Source organism: Hemitrygon akajei, chromosome 11, assembly GCF_048418815.1.
Source record: "Hemitrygon akajei chromosome 11, sHemAka1.3, whole genome shotgun sequence".
Taxonomy (NCBI): domain Eukaryota; kingdom Metazoa; phylum Chordata; class Chondrichthyes; order Myliobatiformes; family Dasyatidae; genus Hemitrygon; species Hemitrygon akajei.
This window is the reverse complement of record NC_133134.1, coordinates 159,397,683-159,419,372: the sequence shown is the minus strand read 5'-3', so window position 1 is coordinate 159,419,372 and position 21,690 is coordinate 159,397,683. Positions and strand designations below refer to the sequence as shown.

At 46.8% G+C, this 21,690-nt stretch overlaps 1 protein-coding gene across 1 annotated transcript in view; it reads right to left on the bottom strand.

The window, feature by feature from the left end:
• The window catches only part of ocstamp (osteoclast stimulatory transmembrane protein), a 39,955-nt gene continuing 18,265 nt past the window's right edge, over positions 1–21,690 (bottom strand). The window contains exons 3-4 of the mRNA XM_073062366.1: positions 17,173–18,232; positions 1–1,387 (exon numbers count right to left, since the gene is read on the bottom strand). Coding sequence (XP_072918467.1) covers positions 1,004–1,387; positions 17,173–18,232 — 1,444 coding nt within the window. The 3' untranslated portion in view covers positions 1–1,003. The remainder of the gene's footprint in view (positions 1,388–17,172; positions 18,233–21,690) is intronic.

Genomic DNA, 21,690 nt, shown 5'->3' with positions numbered 1-21,690 from the left:
TTATCTATGAAAAGATCTTCAAAGCGCCTAATGCCCTTTCTGTACCGATCATGAAATGTTAAGTCTTGCATAGAAGGTAGGGGGAAGATGATTGTGTAAGATAGGACTAGAGAGAGAAACCACGAAGGCAATTATATTTTCTAAACTGAGCCCATATTCTCAGAGTCTGTCTAATAAGAGGATTAACAATTAGTTTAAGCAAGCGACAAGGAAGTGCAGATCCAAGAAGTGCGGAAGTAGAGATATTCTTAGTAGAGTTCAACTCCATTGCCACCCATTTTGGACAATCAGACTGATTATGAAAGAAAGACCAAAAAGCAAGACAGTGAATATTAGCTGCCCAATAATATAAACGGAAGTTAAGTAAATGTACTTTAAACTTTGAATACTTCCTTCACAAATTCAACTATCATGTTTCAGAGTGATCAATTAATCTGTTTGCTGTTAGTCTCATGCACCTGAAATGATGGATTACTTCATTGATCCTGGTCTTTCAATTAACAGACACCCTGGTCTACACTTAAATGTTAGAGATGGTTTATTAAAAAGCAAAATTCAACTTAAGAAAATTATGGCAGAGTACAGCACTCTTTGGGATGAATGGATTCATCTGTAGAAGTGCTTTGGGACTTGAGGTGATGCAAGATGTAACACAATATAATTCTTTCTTATAACTGGTACAGTAATTCAAAATGCTCAGCCAACAGGCTAGTTACATTTTGCATATAGTTAGTAGATAGGTTCTTGATTAGTAAAGGCGTCAAGTGTTATGGTCAATGGGGTTTGTGTTGGTGCGTGGCCAAGTGAGTTAAGGCTTTGGGCTAGCAATCTGAAGGTTGTTAGTTCGAGCCTCAGCTGAGGCAGCGTGTGTGTCTTGGAGCAGGGCACTTAACCACACACTGCTCCTGCACGTTTATAGCCCAGTTAGCTAGAAACAGCGGCAGTTAGTGCAGTATGGACAAGACAAGATGGAATGGTGGGGCAGAATGGCCCAGTTCTGCTCCTATGTCTCATGGTTTAAGCATTGCCTTTTAAAGCTTACGTGGCATTGCTCTGACACAGTGAAAACAACCACATTATTTTTGAACTGATGCTCCAAATTATTCAGCAGCTTTTGCTGGAGATATTTGACCCTTTTGTTTTCCCGGCTCTCAAAGAAGCTCGCAGAAATCTTTCTTCGGGCTCGCAAGGCATAGGCTTCCAAAAACACTGTAATATAAACAATAAAATAGAGCAGGCTGACAATACAGATGACATGGATATCTGGAGAAGAAGCCTGAAATACACATCTATCTGATGTAAAGGTGAAATTCCAGGAGAAGAGAGTTTTGTTCTTCCAGGTTCTCACTGAATTAAAAATTTCTTCCACTGAAGTCCCTATAGTTACCTGAAAAAGACCAATTCATTTTAAAAATTTTGTCATAGGGAATCTACCAGACAGAAACTAGAAAGAAATTTTCACATTTTTATCCCAAATTACATAGAGCATTACAGCATAGTATAGACCTTTTGACCCTCAATGTAACCCACTCTAAGATCAATCTAACCCTTCCCTTCTACTTAGAATTCCATTTTTCTACCATCCATGTGACTACGTAGGAGTGTCTTAAATGTCCCTAATGTATATGCCTCTTCCACTGCTCCTGGCAGTGTGTTCTATGCACCTACCACTCTGATGCACCATCAATAACTCACGCTGAGACTTAGGAAGCGAGATATCGGCTTTTATTGACTGGAAGAATAAACAACACTACATCCTGGGGAAAATGAGGGAGAGCAGCAGCCCACAGTCGCCTTTATACAGGGGTCTGTGGGAGGAGCCACAGGAGCAGTCAGACAGGTATATCTAGTTCACCACACACTCTGTGTGTAAAAAGATACCTCTGTGGCGACCCACTTCCTGCGCAGGCGAACTGGCTCACAAATAGCCAGCGCGGGGGGGGGGGGGGGAAGACTTTGGTGATGCACATCTGACGTCATTTCCGCCAGGAGAGGGCAGGCGCTAGAGATTTAAATACCAGCGCCGCGAAGTTTGAATAAACTAGTCTCGAAACGACTTACTGACTGTGCGTCGTTATTTCAGCGCCGTGTGTAAGCACATCGCTACATTGGTGACCAAACGGGATTTGGACCAAAGATGACCGACTCTTCATCTGTTCACGCAGTTTCGCTACAACTGCCGACTTTCTGGACGCTGCGACCACGCGTGTGGTTTAGCCAAGCAGAAGCCCAGTTCCAGATTTGGCAGATATCCTCTGATCCCACGCGTTACTACCACATGGTGAGCGCCCTTGACCAGGAGACGGCTGCCCAGGTTGTGGATTTCATACAGTCGCCCCCGGAAGAAGGCAAATATGAAGCATTCAAGGCGCTGCTCATTAGGACCTTTGGCCTCTCACGGCGTGAGGGGTGTTCCCGCCTGCTTCATCTGGACGGTTTGGGAGACAGACTGCCGTCAGCATTGATGAACGAGATACTGTCCCTGGCTGACGGACACAAGCCCTGCCTCATGTTCGAGCAAGTGTTCCTAGAGCGACTGCCCTAGGATGTACATCTGCTGCTGGCCGACACAGATTTCAGCGATTTCCGGAAGGTGGCGGCCTGGGCAAGCCAAGAGGGAGAGCGTGGCGTCCGTCGGTCAGATTACCAGGCCACGTGCCCAACAGCAGACCAGACCAGGCCCGGCAGGGGGATGCACACAATACAGAGGCAGGAGTGAGGAGGCCAGTGAACAGTGGTGTTTCTACCACCAGCGGTGGGGCACAAAAGCCCGCCGTTGTCACCCGCCCTGCAAGGGCCAGGGCCAGTTGCCGCTAATGACTATGGCGGCTGGCCACCAGGACAGCCTCTTGTACGTCTGGGACAAACAGTCGGGACGCCACTTCTTGGTGGACTCCAGAGCAGAGATCAGCGTCTTGCCCCCGACGGGGTACGACACCCGCAACAGGAAGCCAGGACCCACCCTGAGGGCCGCAAACGGCAGCACGATACGGACCTACAGCACCCACACAGTGCAGCTGCAGTTCTGCGCCAGCCGGTTCACATGGGACTTCACACGGGCCGCGGTGGCCCAACCACTCCTGGGGGCGGACTTCTTGCGAGCTCACAGCCTGCTGGTCGACTTGCAAGGGAAAAGACTGGTACATGCCGAGACTTTTCAGACATTCTCCCTGGGTGAAGCCAAGTTGCCGGCCCCACACCTGGACTCCATCACGCTGTCAGACAACAAATTCACCAGAATCCTGGCGGACTTCCCATCGATTCTGGCACCGCAGTTCATGGCAGCCATGCCCAGACACAGGGTACAGCACCACATTCCAACCCAGGGACCACCCCTCCTCGCCCATGCATGAAGGCTCCCCCCGGAAAAGCTCCGCCTGGCGAAGGAGGAGTTCAAGAGGATGGAGGAATTGGGGGTCGTACGGAGGTCCGACAGCCCATGGGCCTCCCCCCTGCACATGGTGCCCAAAGCAGCCGGGGGTTGGAGACCATGCGGCGACTACCGCAGACTGAACGAGGCTACCACTCCAGACCGCTACCCCGTGCCGCACATACAGGACTTTGCAGCAAACCTGCACGGGGCAAGAATCTTTTCCAAAGTAGACCTCGTCCGGGGATACCATCAAATCCCGGTGCACCCTGAAGACATCCCCAAAACAGCACTCATCACCCCGTTCGGCCTGTTTGAGTTCCTCTGAATGCTGTTCGGCCTGAAGAATGCCGCACAGACGTTCCAGCGGCTAATGGACGCGGTGGGACGCGACATGGACTTTGCGTTCATCTATTTGGACGACATCCTTATAGCCAGCAGTTGTCGTCAGGAGCATCTGTCCCACCTCCGCCAGCTCTACTCCCACCTGAGTGAGTTCGGCCTCACGATCAACCCGGCCAAGTGCCAGTTGGTCTCGATGCCATCGACTTCCTGGGCCACAGGATTACCAAAGACGGGGCAACACCTCTGCCCGCCAAGGTAGACGCAATCCGCCACTTTGCCCAGCCCAACATGGTCAAAGGCCTACAGGGGTTCGTTGGTATGGTAAACTTCTACCACCGTTTCCTCCCCTCAGCAGCCCATATCATGCGCCCTTTGTACACCCTGATGTCGGGTAAAGACAAGGACATTACTTGGGACGAGGAGGCCGCGGCCGCTTTCGTTAAACCCAAGGAAGCCTTGGCGGATGCCGTGATGCTGGTGCACCCCAGAACGGACGTTCCGACCGCCCTCACGGTGGACGCATCCGACACAGCAGTCAGTGGGGTGCTGGAGCAGCTCATCGAGGGGCGCTGGCAACCCCTGGCGTTCTTCAGCAAGCACCTACGACCACCCAAACTCAAGTACAGTGCTTTCGACCGGGAGCTGTTGGCACTGTATCTGGCAATCCGGCATTTCAGGTACTTCTTAGAAGGCAGGCTGTTCACCGCGTTCACTGACCACAAACCGTTGACCTTCGTGTTCACGAAGGTGTCCGATCCCTGGTCGGCTCGCCAGCAGCGACATCTGTCCTACATCTCTGAGTACATGACGGACATCCAGCATGTCTTGGGAAAGGACAACGTCGTGGCGGACGCACTCACCAGAGCAGCTGTCCAGGCCCTGTCCCTGGGGGTGGACTATGCAGCACTGGCGGAGGCGCAGCAGGCAGATGACGAGATGCCCAGCTACAGGACCGCAGTCTCGGGTTTGCAGCTGCAGGACTTTCTCGTAGGCCCAGGTGAGAGGACCCTCCTGTGCGACGTGGCTACCGGCCAACCTCGCCCCATCGTCCCGGCAGCCTGGAGGCGGCGGGTTTTCGACTCCATACACGGTTTGGCACACCCTTCTATCAGGACAACTGTCCGGCTGGTCTCCAGCAAGTTTGCGTGGCACGGACTTCGCAAGCAGGTCAGTGAATGGGCCAGAACGTGCGCGCAGTGCCAAACAGCAGGTGCAGCGGCACACTAAAGCCCCGCCGCAGCAGTTCAAACCCACCCACCGGAGGTTCGACCACATTCATGTGGATGTCGTGGGCCCCCTACCAGTGTCCTGAGGAGCGCGGTACCTCTTAACTATGGTAGACTGGTTCACGAGGTGGCCAGAGGCGGTCCCACTCACCGACACATCTGCCAATTCCTGCGCCCGAGCACTGATCACAACCTGGGTAGCACGCTTCGGGGTACCGGCCCACATTACCTCCAACAGAGGCGCCCAGTTCACCTCCAGCCTGCGGTCGGCTGTGGCCAGCCTGTTGGGAACGCAGCTGCACCACACAACTGCCTACCACCCACAGTCGAACGGACTGGTGGAACGCTTCCACCGTCACTTGAAGTTGGCTCTCATGGCCCGCCTGAGAGGACCTAACTGGGTGGATGAGCTTCCCTGGGGCCTGCTCGGAATCCGCACGGCGCCCAAAGAGGATCTGCACGCCTCGTCGGCCGAGTTGGTGTACGGCGCACCCCTGGCCATCCCGGGAGAGTTCATACCAGCCCCAAGGGGGCAAGAGGAAGAACCCGCAGCAGTCCTGGACAGGCTACGCGAAAGGCTCGGCAACCTGGCCCCCGTGCCAACTTCACAGCATGGACGGACCCCGACCCATGTACCCAAAGACCTGCAGAACTGTAAGTTTGTGTTTGTATGAAGGGCGGACACCGGGCACCGCTACAGCGGCCGTACGAGGGGCCGTTCAAAGTGATCAACAACAACGGGTCCACGTACTTTCTGGACATTGGGGGGAAGAGGAGGTTTTCACAGTGGACCGACTCAAACCAGCCCATGTGGACTTAGCGCAGCTGGTTGAGGTTCAGGCACCGCGGCGCAGAGGCAGACCTCCCAAACAGAGGCTGATCCAGACTGTGGACATTGGGGGGGGGGGGGGGGGGGTGTATCGCCGGTTCTGGGGGAGGGTTATGTGGCGACCCACTTTCTGCGCAGGCGAACTGGCTCACAAATAGCCAGCGCGCGGGGGGAGACTTTGATAATGCACCTCTGATGTCATTTCCGTCCGGAGAGGGCGGGCGCTAGGGATTTAAATGCCAGCGCCGCGGAGTTTGAATAAACTAGTCTCAAAATGACTTACCGACTGCGTGTCGTTATTTCAGCGCTGTGTGTAGCACATCGCTACACCTCTGACATTTCCCCAATGTTTTCCTCCAATCACTTCTCACTTAGTCACCCTCCCCCACCTACCAATGCCCCCACCTAGTTTCACCTATCACTTGTCTTCTTCTTCAGCCTTTTCCTTTTCCACCAATCCCCTCCCAGCTTCCTTTACCTCTTCCACCAACCATCTCCTAGCTTCCTGACCTCTTCCACCAATCCCCTCCCAGCTTTCTTTACTTCTTCCACCAGTCCCTTCCCAGTTTTCCATTTCATCCCCCATCCTCTCACCCCCCCTCACCTGTTCTCATCTGCCAGCTTGTACTCTTTCCTCTCTCCCCATCTCCTTATTCTGGCTTCTTCCCCCTTCCTTTCAAAGGGTGTCAGCCCGAAACACCGACCTTCCATTCCTCTCTATAGATCTACCTGGACTGCTGAGTTCCTCCAGCAGTTCATGTGTGTACCTTAACATCATGCCTTCTCATACAATCCATTGCTGCCCAGGGAAAAAGTTGCCAGCTGTCCACTTTATCTATATAACATATAACCATATAACAATTATAGCACGGAAACAGGCCATCTCGGCCCTTCTAGTCCATGCTGAACGCTTACTCTCACCCAGTCCCACCTACCTGCACTCAGCCCATAACCCTCCATTCCTTTGCTATCCACATGAGATTCCACCTTCAGGGAACAATGCACCATTATTCCTAGATCACTCTGTTCTACTGCATTCCTCAATGCCCTACCATTTACCATGTATGTCCTATTTTGATCATTCCTACCAAAATGTAGCACCTCACACTTATCAGCATTAAACTCCATCTGCCATTTTTCAGCCCACACTTCTAACTGGCCTAAATCTATCTGCAAGCTTTGAAAACCTACTTCATTATCCACAACGCCACCTATCTTAGTATCATCTGCATACTTACTAATCCAATTTACCACCCCATCATCCAGATCATTAATGTATATGACAAACAACATTGGACCCAGTACAGATCCCTGAGGCACATCACTAATCACCGGTCTATGCATGTGTTATAAACAATCTTGTTCTCATGTTGTTCTACGATACCATTTTGTGTTCATGTTAGAAGCAGCATGTAACTTCAGGGACAATCACAGTGACAGGCTGTGAGGAGGATGTGCGAGGCAGAGAGTCATTCATTCATTATTTGTCATGTTGCATTGTTAGGGTATATTCTGGAGTTATGGAAAATAGCAAATATTAATTTCAGCAGCAACCAGTCTTCAGATCTGAATGTGGATTGTGGTTTGAATTTAAAATGCAACTCAGAACAGTGGTCTTTCTGGGGCTGGAGTCTGGGGTCAACTGCAAACCAGGAAACATCCCATTGACCTGAGGTGTCTGCATATGCATGAAAGCAGCTTACAGATAGCAGTGATTAACATCCAATCTAGGGTGTCTGGACTGTTGGTGTGAAGATTTAGGTGTTTGAAAATTATGTGTAACTCAAAGGAAGCATTGTCAACCTAAACATTTGAAGTAAATGACATTAAGTAAGTAACTATTGAAACTGTATTGAGTTACCATTGGTCTTAAGGGTATAAAAATGTGATGTACTTTGAGTTTAGGAGCCCTTTCTAAGAGTGTCTCCAGTATGATACCTGCTCATGTGTTGAATAAAGACTTCTTTATCCACCAGCTTCAGTGCCTCCCAGTGACTTCAATCGCAGTCACAACAGTATAACATGGGCAATCATGGTCTTTCCATGAGTAAGAGAGAATCTGCAGATGCTGGAAATTCACACAAAATGCTGGAGGAACTCAGCAGGCCAGAGCATCTATGGAAAAAAGTACAGCCGATGTTTCTGGCCAGTACCCTTCAGCAGAACCCTTCCGTGACCATGATTGTGCTTGGCAAATTTTTCTACGGAAGTGGTTTGCCGTTGCCATCTTCCGAGCGGTGTCTTTACAAGACGGGTGACCCCAGCCATTATCAATACTCTTCAGGGATTGTCTGCCTGGCATCAGTGGTCACATAACCTGGACTTGTGATCTGCACTGGCTGCTCGTACGACCATCCACCACCTGCTCCCATGGCTTCACATGATCCTGATCAGGGGGCTGAGCAGGTGCTGCACCTTAATCAAGACTAGCAGAGGGAAGGAGCATCTTACTCTTCCTTTGGTAGAGACGACACCCTGCCACCCAGAGGCAGAGATAGGAATGTTATGAATAGATGGAATCATTTTGAATTGTTTGTCTGCTTTCATATACAGAGCAAGGAAGACTGAAAGTGGCTGGAAATCAAGAGCATTAGCGACTGTATGTATTTTTAGAGAAATTGCGATCCCACCCCTTCTACCAGTTTCCCAATGTGAGTTTGGAAGGAGGCATTTGGTAGGAGTGAAGAACTAGAAGTTCTAGATCATTTCAGGCCCTATTTTCACTTATCTTCTAAACAAAATACCACAAGATATGAAATATTTACCTTCAGGTTAACAAAAAGTCTATAGGTCAGACTCAACTATCCAATAATATTGGAAGGATGATTTCCCAGGTTCTGCTTTGGGTTGAGGGGAGCAAGAGAGGTGCACTTAAATCTGTACACATTGTACAGAGAAAATTGGCAAAACTATATGAATCTCTCCATGCAGTTCCTGACTATTTATTTATTTATTTATTTATTTATTTATTTATTTATTTATTTATTTATTTATTGAGATACAGCGTGGAACTGGCCCTTCCAGCCCTCTGAGCCATGCTGCACAGCAATCCCCCAATTTAATCCTAGCCTAATCACCGGACAATTTACAATGACTTATTAACCTGCCAACTGGTACGTCTTTGGACTGTGGGAGGAAACTGGAACTCCCAGGGGAAATCCACGCTGTCTCAGGGAGCACATACAAACTCCTTACAGGCAGTGGCGGGAATTGAACCTGGGTCACCTGTACTATAAAACGCTGTGTTAACCACTATGCTAACATGCCACCCCAATTCTGCATGGCTTGTCCCTCTTCTTTTGTGTTCTCTTCCCACACAGGCACGTAGGAAGAGAAACTCTTGGCTTGCAGATGGGAATTTCTATTTGGCTAACAGTTGAAAATGGAACTTCTGCAAAATTATAGAACGTAGAACTTTGCACTTTGTCTTCAGCACATGGTGATCTTTTCTCTAAGATTAATCTAACCCTTCTCTCCCACATAATACTCCATTCTTCCTTCATTCATATGCTTATCTAAGAGTCTCTTAAATGTCCCTTAAGTATCAGCCTGTAACACAGGAGTTCCCAACTTGGGGTCCATGGACCGCTTGTGTAATGGTATTGGCCCATGCATTAAAATGTTTGAGAACCCCTGCCCTAACACCAACCCGGGCAGTGCATTCTAGACACCCAGCACTCTCTGTGTGAAAAAGCTTACTTCTGACATCACACCCCCTAAAATTATGCCTGTTCGTAATAGCCATTCTTGCCCTAGGAAATAGTGTCTAGCTGTCTACTCGATCTATGCCTCTTATTATCTTGTACACCTCTATCAAGTCACCTTTCATCCTCCTTCGCTCCAATGAACAAGTCTGAGGAATACGGGATATGTATAGCCCAATGCCATTAGGCTTTACAATTCAACTGCCAGGACTTAAGAACTTTTTTAAAGCTATTATTAATGCTTTTTGAGTTAGTGATTTAGATGCATATCATATTATTACTGAGTTAAGTATTGTATGTAATGAGTTTTTGCTACAACAAGTGTATGGGACATTGGAAAAATGTTGAATTTCCCCATGGGGATGAATAAAGTATCTATCTATCTATCTATCTATCTAGTATTGTTCATCACTTACTACCCCTACAAAGAAGGCATGGCTGCGGCTATATTCCATTAGAGTTTGAGAATATTTGGTATGTCTCCGAAAAGGCTGGAAAATTTCCACAGATGTACTGTGGAGAGCTTTCTAATTGAGCATCTCCATTTGGTATTGGGGGGGTGTGGGTACTGCATAGCATTGAAGAGCTGTAAGACCAGTCAGCTTGATCATGGACTCTAGCTTCCGTAGTATCCAGTACATCTTCAAGGAGCGATGCCTTAAGAAGGCAGTGTCCATCATTAAGAACCCCCCCATCACCCAGGCAATGCCTTGTTCTCATTGCAAAATTAGGAATGAGGTACAGGAGCTTAAAAGCACACATTTAATGATTCAGAAACAGCTTCCCCTCTACCATCTGACTTCTGAATGGACAGTCAGCCCATGAACATAACTTCTCTATCGTTTTTATTTCTATTTTTGCACCACTTATTTAACTTAACTATTTAATATACACACACTTACCTCACAGAAGCCAGCTGGTGGCATAGTGGCATCAGCGCCGGACTTTGGAGCGAAGGCTCCCAAGTTCGAATCCAGCCGGCTCCAAACACCTGGGGAGGGATGGGCTCCGCCAGGTTTCAGATGCCCAAGACACGCTGTATCACAAGCAATCACCAGAAAGATCGGTGCAAAAAGCTTGTCATGACGGCGAGCTTGTCCTGACAGCACCCCGACGAGTACACACACACACACAGTAATTCATGTTTTCTACTCTATTATTATGCATTGCAATGTACTATTGCCACATAGACAATAAATTTCATGACACATGCCAATGTAATTAAACCTGATTCTGATTTGATTTACTAATGGGGGTAATCAAGTTATAAGATATGACCTATCAGAGAAGACTACACCATACGTTCAACCAGAGGTTCTCAACCAAGGATCCACAGATCCCTTGCTTAACAGTATTGGTCCATGGCATAAAAAAGGTTGGGAACCCCTGCCTTGGACGATAGCTATTCCCAAATCAGTATCATCAATAGAAATGATTCAATTATTATCTTGCAATCTGAGGAAAGTTGTGGTGTGCAAATTTCACTCTTATTATTCTTACACAGAAACACAAGAGATTCTGCAGGGGCTGGAAATCTTGAACAATGCACACACAATGCTTGAGGAACTCAGCAAGAGCACCAAATTTCTTGGTGTTCACCTGACGGAGAATCTCACCTGGTGTCTCAACACCAGCTCCATAGCAAAGAAAGCCCAGCAGCATCTCTACTTTCTGCAAAGGCTGAGGAAAGTCCATCTCCCACCCCCCCCCCCCCCATCTTCATCACATTCTACAGGGGTTGTATTGAGAGCATCCTGAGCAGCTGCATCACTGCCTGGTTCAGAAATTGCATCATCTTGGATCGCAAGATCCTGCAGCGGATAGTGAGGTCAGCTGAGAAGATCATCAGGGTCTTTCTTCCCGCCATTACATACATTTACACCACAAGCTACATCCACAAAGCAAACAGAATTATGAAGGACCCCACGTGCCCCTCATACAAATTCTTCTCCCTCCTGACATCTGGGAAAAGGCACTGAAGCATTCGGGCTCTCAAGACCAGACTATCTCAACACAGTTTCTTCCCCCAAGCTATCAGACTCCTCAATACCCAGAGTCTGGACTGACACCAACTTACTGCCCTCTACTGTGCCTATTGTCTTGCTTATTATTTATTGTAATGCCTGCACTGTTTTGTGCACTTTATGCAGTACTGGGTAGGTCTGTAGTCTAGTGTAGCTTGCTCTGTGTTGTTTTGACATAATTCAGTGTAGTTTTTGTACTGTTTCATGTAGCACCATGGTCCTGAAAAATGTCTCATTTTCACTGTGTACTGTACCAGCAGTTATGGTCGAAATGACAATAAAAGTGACGACTTGACATGAAGTCTGGTAGAATCTGTGGAAGGAAATAAACAGGGGAATCCCCTTGACAAGAAGCTGAGCTACTTGACTTAAGAACTTTGTCATGCACTTTGGTAGAAGGAATAAAAGCACAGGCTATTTTCTAAATGGGGAGAAAATTCAAAAACCTAAGATGCAAAGGGATTTGGGAGTCCTCATGCAGGATTCCCTAGAAGTTAATTTGCAGGTTGAATTGATGGTGAGGAAGGCAAATGTAATGTTAGTATCCATTTCAAGAGGACTAGAATATAAAAGCAAGGATGTAATGCTGAGGCTTTATAAAACCCTGGCGAGGCCTCACTTGGAGTATTGTGATCCATTTTGGACCCCTTATTTAAGAAGAGATGTGCTGATACAAGAGAGGGTTCAGAGGAGGTTCACAAAAATGATTCTGGGAATGAAAGGGTTATCATATGAGCAGCAATTGAAGGCTCTGGGACTCTACTCACTGGGATTTAGAAGAATGCGGGGGATCTCATTGAAACAATCAAATGTTGAAGGGCCTCAATGAGTGGATGTGGAGAGGATGTTTCCTTTGGTGGGGGGAGTCTAAGACCAGAGGACACAGCCTCATAATAGACAGAAAGACAGACAGACATACTTTATTGATCCCGAGGGAAACTGGGTTTCGTTACAGCTGCACCAACCAAGAATAGTGAAGAAATATAGCAATATAAAACCATAAATAACTAAATAATAATAAGTTAATCATGCCAAGTGGAAATAAGTCCAGGACTAGCCTATTGGCTCAGGGTGTCTGACACTCTGAGGGAGGGGTTGTAAAGTTTGATGGCCACAGTTAGGAATGATTTCCTATGATACTCAGTGTTACATCTCGATGGAATGAGTCTCTGGCTGAATGTACTCCTGTGCTTAACCAGTACATTATGGAGTGGATAGGAGTCATTGTCCAAGATGGCATGCAACTTGGACAGCATCCTCTTTTAAGACACCACCGTCAGAGAGTCCAGTTCCACCCCCACAACATCACTGGCCTTATGCATGAGGGACTTCCCTTTAGAACAGAGATGAGGAGGAAGTTCTTTAGCCAGTGGATGGTGAATCTATGGAATTTGTTGCCACAGATGGCTCTGGGAGCCAGGCCACTGGATGCATTTAAGGCGGAGTTGATAGATTCTTAACTAGTCAGGGTATGAAAGGTTACGGGGAGAAGGCAGGAGTTGGGGCTGAGAGGGAAATGGATCAGCCATGATGAAATGGCAGAATAGGCTTGATGGGCCAAATGGCCTAATTCTGCTTCTATGTTTTATGACCTTATGGTCTTAAGTAAGAACTTTTAATTCCACCTAACACCTCTCAGCTTCTCGTTTCCTTTCCCTCCCCTACCCACCTACCTTGCTCCTCACTTGGTCTCACCAATCACCTGCCAGCTTGCACTAGTTCCCCTCCCCGACCTCTTTATCCTGACTTCTTCCCCTTCACTAGAGACTGGTTAACTTGTCTTGCACTGAAAGGCAAGCCCCTGTAACATGGAGGTTGCCTGCATCTGCCTTCTGGATCTAACCGCCTATAAGTGATGCCACTTTACTGCAGACCAGTATAGAGAGACAGTGGAGCGGCTGGTGGATTGGTGTGAGAAGAACAACCTAAGCCCGAATGTGGAGAAGACAAAGGAAATCATTGTGGACTTCAGGAAGTTGCAGATAAACCATCCCCCTCTGCGAATACGTGGCTCCCTTCGTAGAGAGCGTTAAGTGTACCAAGTTCCTAGGAGTTTACATCATGGATTACCTCACCCGGTCCCTTAATATCACCTCCCTGAACAAGAAGGCACAGTTCCTAAGAACATTGAGGAAAGCAAGGCTCTCCCGACCTCATCTTAACTGCGTATTACAGGAGCACCAGTCAGAGTGTCAGCATGACAAGTTGCACCTCCGTCTGGTATGGGAGCAGTTGAGTATTGGACCAGAAGTTCCCACAAAGGACTGTGAGAACAGCGAAGAGGATCATAGCGGTCTCCTTACCATCTATCGGGGACATTTATCAGAAGCACTGCATATGCAGGGCCCTTAGTATTATCAAGGATCCTACCCATTGACTTACTACCGCCAGGCAGGAGACTCTGATGCATAAAAACAAGAATGGTTAGGATGGCAAACAGTTTCTTCTCCCAGGCCATTTGGCTTCTGAACTCCCTGTTGTATCGCATTCGAAGTTTCTCTGGTTGATCTGTTCCATACCTTACAATAATACTAATACACTTTAGTTTGTAAATTTATGTGTGATTAATCTGTAGATTTTCATAATACCTTCATAAGTTATCATGTGTTATGTGTACTACTATGCTTTACACCCTGGTTCAAAGAAACATCTCATTTCTATATGTGGTTATATACATTATGCAGCTAAATGACAATAAATTGACTTGAACACGAGAAAACCTACTGGAAATTCAAGCAACACACACAAAATGCTGGTGGAACGCAGCAGGCCAGGCAGCATCTATAGGAAGAAGTACAGTCGACGTTTTGGGCTGAGACCCTTCGTCAGGACTAACTGAAAGAAGAGATAGTAAGAGATTTGAAAGTGTGAGGGGGAGGGGGAGACCCGAAATAATAGGAGAAGACAGGAGGGGGAGGGATGAAGTTAAAAGTTGAGAAGTTGATTGGCAAAAGGGATACAAGGTTGGAGAAGGGAGTATCATAGGATGGAGGGCCTTAGAAGAAAGAAAGGGGGAGGGGAGCAACAGAGGAAGATGGAGAACAGGCAAGGAGTTATTGTGAGAGGGAAGGAGAGAAAAAAATTAAGAATTAAAAATTAGGGATGGGGTAAGAAGGGGAGGAGGAGCATTAACAGAAGTTCGAGAAATCAATGTTCATGCCATCAGGTTGGAGGCTACCCAGATGGAATATAAAGTGTTGTTCCTCCAACCTGAGTGTGGCTTCATCTCAACAGTAGAGGAGGATTTACATATCGGAATGGGAATGGGACGAGGAATTAAAATGTGTGGCCAATGGGAGATCCTGCTTTCTCTGGCAGACCGAGCGTAGGTGTTCAGTGAAACAGTCTCCCAGTCTGTGTCGGGTCTCACCAATATATAGAAGGCCACACTGGGAGCACCGATCACGGTATATCACACCAGCCGACTCACAGGTGAAGTGTCACCTCACCTGGAAGGACAGTCTGGGGCCCTGAATGGCGATGAGGGAGGAAGAGTATAGCACTTGTTCCGCTTACAAGGGTAAGTGCTGGGAGGGAGAGTGGTGGAAAGGGATGGGGGGACAAATAGACAAGGGAGTTGCATAGGGAGTGATCCCTGTGGAAAGCAGAAAGAGAGGGGAGGGAAAGATGTGCTTGGTGGTGGGATCCCGTTGGAGGTTGTGGAAGTTACAGAGAATTATACGTTGGACCCGGAGGCTGGTGGCGTGGTAGGTGAGGTCAAGGAGAACCTTATCCGTAGTGGGGTGGCGGGAGGATGGGGTGAGAGCAAATGTGCGTGAAATGGGAAAGATGTGTTTGAGGGCAGAGTTGATGGTGGAGGAAGGGAAGCCCCTTTCTTTAAAAAAGGAAAATATCTCCTTTGTCTTGGAATGAAAAGCCTCATTCTGAGAGCAAATGCGGCAGAGACAGAGGAATTGAGAGAAGGGGATGGCAGTTTTACAAGTAACAGGGTGGGAAGAGGAATAATCCAGGTAGCTGTGAGAGTCTGTGGGCTTATAGTAGACATCAGTAGATAAGCTGTCTCCAGAGATAGAGAGATCAAGGAAGGAGAGGGAGGTGTCAGAAATGGACCAGGTAAATTTGAGGGCAGGGTGGAAGTTGGAGGCAAAGTTGATGAAGTCAACAAGCTCAGCATGCGTGCAGGAGGCAGCGCCAATGCAGTCATCAATGTAGTGAAGGAGAAGTGGGGGACAGATACCAGTATAGGCTTGGAACATGGACTGTTCTACATAGCCAACAAAAAGGTAGGCATAACTGGGACCCATGCGGGTGCCCATGGCTACACCTTTAGTTTGAAGGAAGTGGGAGGAGCTGAAGAAGAAATTATTAAGAGAGAGGACCAATTCCACTAGACGGAGGAGAGTGGTGGTAGAGGGGAATTGGTTTGGTCTGGAATCCAAAAAGAAGCGGAGAGCTTTGAGACCTTCCTGGTGGGGGATGGAGATATACAGGGACTGGACGCCCTTGGTGAAAATAAGATGATGGGGGCCAGGGAACTTGAAATCATTGAAAGAATCCAGAGTGTGAGAAGTGTCACGAACATAGGTGGAAAGGGATTAAACAAGGGGGATAAAACAGTGTCGAGGTATGCAGAGATGAGTTCAGTGGGGCAAAAGCAAGCTGAGACAATGGGTCTACTTGGATCTTGGGTAGGAGATAGAAATGGGAAGTGCGGGGTGTGGGAACTATGAGGTTGGTAGCAGTGGATGGGAGATCCCTAGAGCTGATAAGGTTGGTGATGGTGTGGGAGACTGTGACCTGGTGCTCCATAGTGGGGTCATGATTGAGCGGTAAATAAGAGGAGGTATCAGCGAGTTGTCGTTTTGCCTCAGCAAGGTAGAGGTCAGTACAGCAGAATACAACAGCAGCCCCCCTTATCAGCGGGTCTTATGGTAAGGTTGGGATTGGTGCGGAGGGAGTGGAGAGCAGAGTGTTCAGAAGGAGTGAGGTTGGAATTGGAACAAGGCGTGGTGAAGTCGAGACGGTTGATGTCACGTCGGCAGTTAGCAATAAAAAGATCCAGAGCAGGCAGAAGACCAGAGCGGGGTGTCCATGAAGAGGAGGAGGGTTGAAGATGGGAGAAGGGGTCATTGGTGGGGTTGGGAGAGTCCTTGTCAAAGAAGTAAGCTCGGAGATGGAGCTGGCGGAAGAAGAGTTCAGCGTCATGGCGTACGCGGAACTCACTGAGGTGTGGGCAAAGGGGAACAAAGGTGAGGCCCTTACTGAGGACGGAGCACTCTGCCTTAGAGAGTGGAAGGTCGGAGGAGATGGTGAAGACCTGGCACAGATGAGAGCTGGGATCAGAGGGGGGAGGAAGGTTGGTAGTGTCAGTGGAGAGGGGAGGGTTGGGGTGAGAGGAAGATGGAGCCTCTGAGGGCCCAGGAACTGATGATGGGATCTGAGGGAGAGGGGATTGCAGAGTGTTGGTGGGGGAAGGGGAGATGGGAGTTCCAAAAGCAGCACGTGAAGACCTGGCCTGGAGTTCAAGGCTGGAGTTACTGTTAGAGGCTACACAATCACAATCAATAAGTTGACTTGATTTGACTTGATTTTGTTAATCTGGTTAAAACCAAAAAAAGCAGCTGTTGCTTTTGAGTTGAAAACCAAGATAATGGCCAATGCCTCCAGGAGAAAAGCAGAACCATGAAAAAAGATGCAGTAAAGGAGTCATTACTTTGTATTCAAACCCCAAAACAGCATGTACAGGTGGGATGTCAACTGTCCAACGCAGGACCTCCGATGTGAACGAGAAGATGACAAAATCCGCTATGATGATAATTGCGGATATGGCTAAATACGCGGTGCTGATCACCATTTGCTTGACGCACGCGGCTACTTCATCTGATGACATCTTTAACCCGGTGGATCGGATTAGCTTTTTACTGGCAGTTCGCTTTGGTACATGCCACCCTCTCTTTGGTTGTAGCAGGTCAGTTAACTTGCCAGTTATATACACATTGTCAAACTCCAGGTTTGTCAGGTAGCCCTTGAGATACCAAACAGAGGTGAAGGCCAGATAGAAGAAGATGAAGGCAGCCAGTGCTCGGTTGGTGTACAGAGTAATCTCACTGATTAAGGTATGAATTTTATCAAATTCACTTTGGATATCTTTGCCAATTGCATGCAATTGGCTCTGGATTGCTGATTGATTGATATCAGAGATAAATTCCCATTCCGCGTCTGAGTGTTGCAAAATGAACGGCTCCGATTCTTGTAGCTTCTGCTGTTCTTCGACCAGCTTATCCTTGAGATGACTAACAATGCTGGTCGAGTTCCCTAGGCTCTTGACTGAGGTCATCACAACGCACTCAAGGAGCTTGAGAACCATCTTCACGTTGCCCACAATATTGGGTATGATATTGATGGCCACTAGCATGAAGCACGTGGAAAGGAAGAGATCGCGGCCTTGTTTCGTGCCCAATGTGGGGACCACAATGGTGAACGCGCAGCGCACGGGATGGACCAAGAAGAGAAGCAGGAACATGATGATTATGAACACTCCAGTTATGAGTTTACTCACATACCCTTTGTACTTCAGGGATGACAGCAGCCAGTTGTAGAGTAACCCACTGGTGATGGTGGATATGCACAAGCATAACAGGAGGAGGACAAGCAGTTGCTTCCAGCCACTTGGAGTCGGACTGGAGTAAGTACTCCAGGCGATTTGCAGGACCTGCTTTGTTTCATTCACGTACTTTTTCCACCGAGAAGTAGAAGACTTCAAATTGCTGTGCCTGGTGGGAAGAGAAAGGAACACTTTATTTAGAGACACTGTACAGTAATGGGACCTTCCTGCCCAACAAGATCGCATTACACAGTTACACCCACGAGACCAATTAACCTACTCATCTGTCTGTCTTTTCTTTTTGGACCGTGGGGAAAAAACTCGAGTATCCAGAGGTTATGAGGAAAATGTGCAAACTCCTTGTGGACAGTGGCAGAAATGAACCAGGATTGCTGGTGCTGTAATAATGTTATGCTAACTGCGATGGTCCCGTACTATCCCTGCAACACTTGGACATCTAAAATGTGAGAGCATATAGACAAGTGGAGTAAATGTAAGTCTATCAAGGTCATCAGGTCCCACACCACAGATATTGTCAAGAGGAAGGTTATGAAAGTACTTGATAAAAGGTCCCCAGACCTTATGGAACTTTAGACCCGAATTAAGAACTGAATAATGAATTTTTTCGAGGTCCAAGCAGGCCATAATGTCGTTAAGCCATTGCGCATGAGTGGGCGGGGCAACACCTCTCCATCTGAGGAGGATCAAGCGTCTCACCAGGAGAGAGGCAAAGGATAGTATTCGGCATTTGGTCGGACCCAGACATAAATCTGTCTCGCCCCAAAAACTGAACAGAGCAATTAAGGGGTTAGGTTCTAGGTGCTGATTCAGAATACCCGATAATGTAGTGAAGACATCTTTCCAGAATTTCTCCAAGCTAGGACAGAACCAGTACATGTGGATGAGAGAGGCCACGCCCCCTTGCATTTATCACAAAGCGGACTAATGCCAGGGTAGAATCGAGATAGTTTAGATTTAGACATATGGGCTCTATGAACAATCTTAAACTGTAAGAGGCAATGGCGAGCACAAAGGGAGGTTGAGTTGACCGATTTGAGAACTGAGTCCCAGCTCTCCTCGGATAAGGAGATATTTAAGTCCTGCTCCCAGGCCATTTTAATTTCATCCACAGGGGCCCGTCGTAAGGCTGCTAGTTTATCTCGGATAATTGAAATTAAACCTTTACCTAGTGGATTAATGGAAAGAAATAGGTCCATAGCATTTTTCACAGGCATTTCAGGAAAGTTAGGAATTAAAGGAGCAGTAAAGTGTCGGATTTGGAGGTATCTGAAAAAGTGAGCGTTAGGCAGGTTGAACTTAACGGAGAGCTGCTGAAAAGAAGCGAAGCGATTATTAATGAAGAGATCTTCAAAATGTCTAATGCCCTTCCTGTACCAAACATGGAATGCTGAATCGTACGTAGTAGGTAAAAAAAAGGTGATTATGTGCGACAGGGCTAGAAACGGAAAACCCCTGGAAACCATAGCATTTCCTGAACTGAGCCCATATACGCAAAGTGTGTCTGACCAGAGGATTAGCTATTGATCTGGGCAGACTGCTAGGGAGTGCAGAGCCAAGAAGTGCAGATATAGATAATTCTTTAGTGGAGCTCAACTCCATTGCCACCCAGTTAGGGCACTCGGGTTGACCGTGGAAGAAAGACCAGAAGGCAGCACAACGTATATTAGCTGCCCAGTAATATAAGCGAAAGTTAGGTAAAGCCATGCCACCCTCTTTTTTAGATTTTTGGAGGTGGATTTTATTAATTCTAGAGTGCTTATTCTGCCACAGATATGAAAAAATAATAGAGTCTAAGGAATCAAAAAAAGACTTAGGAATAAAAATTGGGATAGATTGAAATAAGTATAAAAATTTGGGAAGAACATACATTTTAACAACATTAATACGACCTACCAAGGTCATAGATAGAGGTGACCATTGTACCAGACTCTGTTTTATAGCATATGAAAGATTGACAAAGTTTTCACGAAAGAGATCTTTAAACTTCCTTGTACTGTAATTCCAAGATAAGTAAATTGATTATGGGCTACTTTAAAAGGGAGATCACGAAATATTAGTTCTTGTGCTTCTTTATTAATTGGGAAAAGTTCACTCTTATGTAAGTTGAGTTTATAGCCAGAGATCTGGCTAAACTGGTCAAGAAGTGAAAACATTAGAGGTAAGGATGTAGATGGATTTGAGAGAAAGAGTAATAAGTCATTAGCATAGAGAGAAACTTTATGCTCAACACCCCCTCTCCAAATCCCGGCCAATTCAGGACAATTTCGAAATGCTATCGCCAGAGGTTCTATAGCCAAATCAAAGAGAAAGGGACTTAAGGGGCATCCCTGACGGGTGCCACGTTTAAGATTAAATACTTGGGATTTCTGAAAATTAGTTAGAACAGAAGCAGTAGGACACAGGTACAGCAATTGGATCCAAGAGATGAAACTTTGGCCGAGGTCAAATTTTTCTAAGACTGCAAAAAGGTAGTTCCACTCTATACGGTCAAATGCTTTCTCCGCATCAAGGGAGATAACACATTCAGGAGTCCCAGTTGGAACTGAGTATAAAATATTAAATAGACGCCAAATGTTAAAAAAAGGGAGACGGTTTTTAATAAAGCCTGTTTGGTCATCAGAGATAATGGAGGGAATAACGGTTTCTAATCTATGAGCCAACACTTTAGCTAAGATCTTTACATCAACATTGAGCAGAGAGATCGGCCTGTATGAGGAACACTCTGTTGGGTCTTTGCCCTTTTTAAAAAGAAGAATAATAGATGCCTCATTGAAAGAGGGTGGCAATTTGCTGTAATTAAATGAGTCAGATAATACTGAAAGTAACTGAGGAGAAAGAAGTGAGGAGAATGATTTATAAAATTCCACAGGGAACCCATCAGGTCCAGGAGATTTCCCTGAGGACAGTGCAGAAATTGCAAAAGATATTTCTTCTGGTGATATAGGCGCATTGAGTTTGGCTTTGAAATCAGATGAAAGTGAGGGGATATTCAGATTCTGTAAAAATTGATCCACAGAGATATTGTCATTCAGGGATTCAGAGGAATAAAGCCGGGAATAAAATTTTTTAAATGCGTCATTAATTTCTAAATGATCCGATGTAAAGTCTCCGTTCTCCTTCCGGATCTTTGTAATATGTTGTTTGGCTTTGGAACGCCTCAGCTGATTGGCTAGGAATTTACCAGACTTATCCCCATGAATGTAAAAGCGGCTCTTGCTTTCGAGAAGTTGGCGTTCGACAGGTTGAGTGGACAGAAGGTTAAATTTAGTTTGGAGTTCAATGCGCTTCTTGTATAATTCAGGGTTCTTAGTTTGGGCATATATTTGATCCAAATCTTTAATCTGGTTAATGAGGTCTGCTCGATCTGCATGGGATCTTCTATTGAGATTTGCTGTGTAAGAGATTATTTGACCCCTCAGATATGCTTTAGATATTGTTTATAATTGTCAATGGTTCCATTTAATATCAGAGAATGTATACAGTATACAACCTGAAATTCATACTCTCCGCAGTCATCGACAAAACAGAAGAAAAATCCCAAAGGATGAATGACACAAAGACGTTAGAACCCCAAAGCCCCCTCCCCCTCCCACACACAAGCAGCAG